We start from the raw sequence: 5370 nt of genomic DNA, 5'->3' as shown, positions 1-5370 counted from the left end.
AAACCGGTTTTAAATCTGCAATCAAGCGAACATTGCACTCTTTCGGCTCCCGTACTTCTTGTAACGTCACTACCTGTGTGGCCTATGATTGGTCCGTTTCAATCCTCGCGGGCTACTTGAACTGAGAGAAAGCAACATCTTTTTGTGCATGTTTCTGTGTTAGTGGACCGAGGCTAGCTGGGCTTCATGTGCAGGTTAGTAGTACTAATTTACAAACTCACGAGTATGGCGGCTTAAATAACACTTTTAACCTCTTGTTGAAACTTGTACCGCCATCTGTCCATTTTGTTTTTGAGTGATTTAACTCAGCAGTTCCACGAGTCGTTGCCATCTCAACAGCTTAGTTTTAACCTGCCTCAGCAAGGTAGCAGCTAATGCTAGCCTCCACATAATCGTCCACACGCGATCATCTGAAACTTTGTATCTATTTACGTAGTGTATGTACAAGGGCACACCTCGGCTGTAACGTTAGTACCTTTTAATAAGCAAACAGATACGAGTTTGTTTCTATTGAGCGCAAACATGTCCGGAGCTAACGTGAACAGAGGACAAGCTAGCGCGGCTAGCGAGCTCCACAACCAAGAGAATATGCTGTCAAGACTGAGAGGCTCGCTGAAACCCAGAGCTGCTGCAAACGAGAACCAGGAGAACCTTCCACCGAAACACGCAGCCGGCAGCAGAACCGTGCTGGGAGCTCTGCAGAACAACCAGCGGAGCAAAGCCCAGAACCAGCGCGGCACCAAACAGGTCAGTTCGGGGCAACTATGCTACATGGCTCGAGCTAGTGTTGGCTAATGATGGGACTGCTATTGTATTTATTTTTTAGGGGGCAACGAATTGCAGATGTCTTGCCAGTTAAAATGCATAAAATCTGCCCTTTTAAACGTTTTAAAACGTGTAAAATATATTGAAATGTAGCTTTAAAATTAGCTACGTCTGTTACTCAGATTGTCCGCCATTTTAATATCACAATAAGTGTTACACATTTTACTGCTTAAATTAAACTGCACACCGACCTGTTTTTGCGATACAAATATTTGAAATGATGCATTTCTCCCGCCTTCACTAGTGACAGTGTTAGTGTTAAACAAGTGCTCTCTGACATCCTATTAAGATAGTACTGGCGCAGATTCTAATGTTGTAAATGTTGTGCAATAATTGCTCCTGCCTTTTTTACTAAATAAACTGCCTCTTGGTTGCCTGAACAAGTTGGCACTTTGCTTCATCCCAAAGCATGTTGAGGCTTTAAAAAAAAAAAAAAAAAAAAAAAATAGTTATCACTGAATATTTAATTGTATTCCCCGGCATGTGTTGACCCAGAATCTTTATTGTTCTGCAGAAATGATAACTCTTTTGTGGGACAAGTCTGAACTAACCTTGTTTTCTGCTTTCAGGAGTCGTCACAGTCCTTGTCCTGCAAAAATGAAGACTTGGGCAAAAACTGCTCGGAAAAGCCCCCCACAAAGCTGTCCACTTTCCTGATCCATGTGGACGAGCCCGATGGAGCCTGCATCAAGAAGCCACAGCCGGTGGTCGATGCCGTCAAAGCAAAGTCCATCCCTGACACGATTAATGCTGCGGCACGGCTCCGACAGCCCTTGGCCCCCATTGATATGCCAGCAGCAATGGATCTCAGCTTTGGTGGGTTGTTCCGTTACACCTCTTGGCAACAAATGTTCTCTTTGCACTCCCAAACTTACTATTACATTATTTGAAGGGAAGAATCTAAAGATTTTCACTGTGCGATATCACTTTTCATTCCTCAGACTCGCCCATGGACATGTCTGTGGTTGAGGGGGAGGAGAAACCAGTCGATGTAAACGAGGTCCCAGAGTATGCTGCGGAAATTCACACGTACCTGAGGGACATGGAGGTGAGACATTAAGTGAAAAGCTACAAACTGCATCTCCGTTTTAACAATTCTTTTAGCCGCAGCGTGCAAGTTATAATATACTCGTCATGAGTCCTTTCTAGAAATGCATTTAATAATCTTAAATATCAACTTTGCCTTAAAGTACATTTCGATGCTCCACAGGTAAAAACCAGACCCAAAGCAGGCTACATGAAGAAGCAGCCTGACATCACAAACAGCATGAGGGCCATCCTGGTGGACTGGCTCGTCGAGGTTGGAGAAGAGTACAAGCTCCAGAATGAGACGCTTTATCTGGCCGTAAACTACATCGATCGCTTCCTCTCCTCCATGTCGGTCCTGAGGGGGAAACTTCAGCTGGTTGGGACTGCTGCCATGCTGTTGGCTTCGTATGTAGCCATTATATTCAGTCCGTTTTATTCACGCTACTTAAATTACAAAGTATATGTTACAAAATAGTCTTTCCTGCTGCGTAAGTGACTAATTATAATGTTCAAACGCAGGAAATTTGAAGAGATATATCCCCCGGAGGTGGCAGAGTTTGTGTACATCACAGATGACACCTACACCAAGAAGCAAGTGTTAAGAATGGAGCATCTGGTGCTTAAAGTGCTCTCCTTTGATCTGGCAGCACCAACCATCACCCAGTTTCTCACCCAGTACTTCCTTCACCATTCAGTTAACAAACAGGTGGAGAGCCTGGCAATGGTGAGCAAAGCATTTCGATTTTTTATATATATATATATATATATATATATATATATATGGCCATGCTACTTTGGCGATCAAAGAATAGTCTAGCAAAAGATCAACCTCTGAATTTTCTTTTCAGTACCTTGGGGAGCTCAGTCTGGTTGATTCAGACCCCTTCTTGAAGTACCTCCCATCACATACGGCTGCTGCAGCCTACACGCTGGCAAACCACATCGTGACTGGTGGCTCATGGGTAAGTTTGAGGTAGCATAGTCTAAATGGAGGAGTTAAGGATGTTTTGTGAAAGTGTCCGGTGTCCCCTGAACGGTTAACGGTGGGCTTGTGCTAACAAGCAAGATGACTCCAGTTGTCTCCTCCTCAGCCCAAGTCCATGACAGAGAAGACTGGCTACTCACTCGAAGATCTGATACCGTGCGTTGAGGATCTGCACCAAACTTTCCTCGGTGCTGCGCAGCACGCCCAGCAGTCTGTTCGGGAGAAGTACAAGGGCCCCAAGTAAGTTTGCTGCTCCTAAACTTTCATTCACTGTAATGTTTTTTTGGTCTGGCAAATGTTCTAAAGTGGTTTGTTTCTCTTCCAGATACTCAGAAGTTTCCCTCATCGATGCTCCAACTAAATTGCTGCTGAACTAACTTTCCCTCGTCCATGTAGAGTTTTGTACCCTGTCAGTTGTATCTTTTGTATTTTTTTTTGTTTTTTTTAATGATGTTTTTCAGAATTTAAATGACATGGCCTGCTCTTCTTGGAGTAGCGCTCAATGTTTAGAGTTTTTAAAGTATTTTTATATACTCAATCCTGACATTCATACCAGACGCTACTGTTGGGTAATCAAGCAGTTTTAATGTTTTACCTTTAATCGCAGACAAAATGTAAAAGTCTTTGATCTAGTGTCAAACTCCAATAGACCTGTGTACTAAAACCAAACTGTTCCACTTTTTTAAAGGTTGAGTTGATTGCAGTTAATGTTGCTGGTTCATCTTGAGAGTTGCAACCTTTAGGCCCTCATGGGATGCACATTAAAGTACATTTTGTCTGTAATGGAGTCAGCTGTCTAATTACATTGGTGTCTTAGAATTTGACACCTTTTTCAAGGCACCATCTGCACTGTAAAATATGGCTCTTGTAAATAAAATTCATTTAAAGTAAGACTTCATTTCTACATGTTCTATGGACTCATGGGGGCAGCAGAGGACCAGTTTTGGTCCTTAAAGGTTTCTTCTGATGGAACTAAACATTTTTAACAAAGTGGTGATTCTGTTTTGCGGTTTGGAAAACTAGACTTTGCACTATAGAGTGATTAACAACTGAGGCCACACTAATGCTTTATCCAGAAAATACACCGCCAAAGGTTTCTTTGATGAGCAGATCAGTGTTAAATACATTACAATGTTATGGACCAGACATTTTAAAAACTCAAACAAATGGTGTTAAGACAAACATTTATGAAGTCTGTCATGTTTCCACAATTAAAGGAGATGGGAATATAAAGGCATAAATGGGAAGAAAGCCAATGTTGCCCCTCTTGTCTGCTCATGGCTATCAATTAGTAAATGAGATTTTTTACGTCTCATTCGTCAGTGATTACATTTTCTCTGTGAACGTGAAGTAAAGGCAGCCGGTGGCGTAGAATTCCTCTCGTTATAAATTGGGAGGCTGGCTTTGTGAGGAGCCTCACAGGAGAGGAGGGGAAGCAGCCCAGCTGCAGAAAGCTCTCCCATTTCCTCAGACCATGCACACAATTGCAACAGGTTTGCTTTGACGCCGACTCCTCACATGTATGCCTAACTGGAGGACTGAACGCTGGGAACAAATGGGAATTCTATGACTTGGCCAAACCAGCTGGATACCTGTTTGAACAATGGCTTCTGCAGCAACAGCTCAGCATCTGTGTAACCCCTGAGAAGATCAGTGTGGGGAAAAGAGCTTTTCTTTCTTTTTTGGGAGCGGGGGCGGCGGGTTGCTGCCTTACCCCCATGCCTGCCCCCAGAAAATTTCTGGTGGCGTCCACCTCGCTGCCCCTGGCGCTGGACTGGGGTTGGAACCTGAGCCTGTACGTGGGGATTCTCCTCGGACTCCTGGTGCTGATGCTGCTCCTTCTCTGGATGCTCCTCCGGCAGCTGAGTAACTCGGTGGTGAAATCCATGCTGCAGCCTGGCCGCTCGTTCAGGCAGCCTTGCTATGAACAGAGGTTGCAGCAGGTGTTGTGAAAAATGGGGACAGTTGTGCTAAAACACTGCCAGGACTGAAGCTTGTTTGGAGTGCTTTGCTGATTCATGTAAGGAAATGAGTTTGAAAAATGTTTTGGACTCGATATTCTCTTTAAACTAATAAAAACCTCTTCATGTTAGTATTTATAGGAACCTGTCTGTTATTTTAACAGCTTCATCTTTTTTTTCCCACTGTGTATTTAATATGCACAAAATAGTCTTACCAATATCCTGAGTAATTAAAACCACGGTTAGTATTTCTTTTCATCTCTCAGACACAGCCTAGGTTAAACATTGCAGAGTAAAAAGCACAAGCCAAGATTAAATCTGCATCTTGACTCGTGCTGATTAAAGCAATGCATTCAGGAGGGCAATTTGCTCTCATCTCATTTATGAATTGGCAGGAGGGATGTTGAGGATATGCCACTGATGAGAAATATGAAAGGAGCTGTGTGCCACTTGGTTTCTCAAGTTACCCTTCTGTCCACCATGTTGGGGGACAAAGTAAATGAGACCCTTGAGGCATAAGGATAATATTAACAGGCTGAGGATAACACTATTTCTCAGGTATTTACAAGT

The 5370-nt window shown here is 43.3% G+C and overlaps 1 protein-coding gene across 1 annotated transcript; it reads left to right on the top strand.

Annotated features, from left to right (window-relative positions):
* Window positions 1–237: 237 nt before the first annotated feature.
* On the top strand, window positions 238–5163 carry ccna2 (cyclin A2). Its single transcript, XM_076105238.1, has 8 exons — window positions 238–747; window positions 1395–1641; window positions 1767–1873; window positions 2036–2259; window positions 2374–2578; window positions 2703–2816; window positions 2946–3079; window positions 3165–5163. Exons 1-8 carry the CDS (start codon window positions 523–525, stop codon window positions 3214–3216), a joined length of 1308 nt encoding a protein of 435 aa, XP_075961353.1. The 5' UTR covers window positions 238–522; the 3' UTR covers window positions 3217–5163.
* The last annotated feature ends 207 nt before the right edge of the window (window positions 5164–5370 follow it).

The sequence above is a fragment of the Anarhichas minor genome, unplaced genomic scaffold, assembly GCF_050575085.1.
Source record: "Anarhichas minor isolate MPS153535 unplaced genomic scaffold, ASM5057508v1 ptg000031l, whole genome shotgun sequence".
Lineage (NCBI taxonomy): Eukaryota > Metazoa > Chordata > Actinopteri > Perciformes > Anarhichadidae > Anarhichas > Anarhichas minor.
This window is presented reverse-complemented; position numbering and strand designations above follow the sequence as displayed.

Bases quoted from the DNA above. Each gene is read 5' to 3' on its own strand.
- ccna2 (XM_076105238.1), top strand. From the start codon at position 523: ATGTCCGGAGCTAACGTGAACAGAGGACAAGCTAGCGCGGCTAGCGAG. The intron at 748-1,394 runs GTCAGTTCGGGG...TTCTGCTTTCAG, and splicing joins ACCAGCGCGGCACCAAACAG to GAGTCGTCACAGTCCTTGTC. The intron at 2,260-2,373 runs GTATGTAGCCAT...GTTCAAACGCAG, and splicing joins GCTGCCATGCTGTTGGCTTC to GAAATTTGAAGAGATATATC.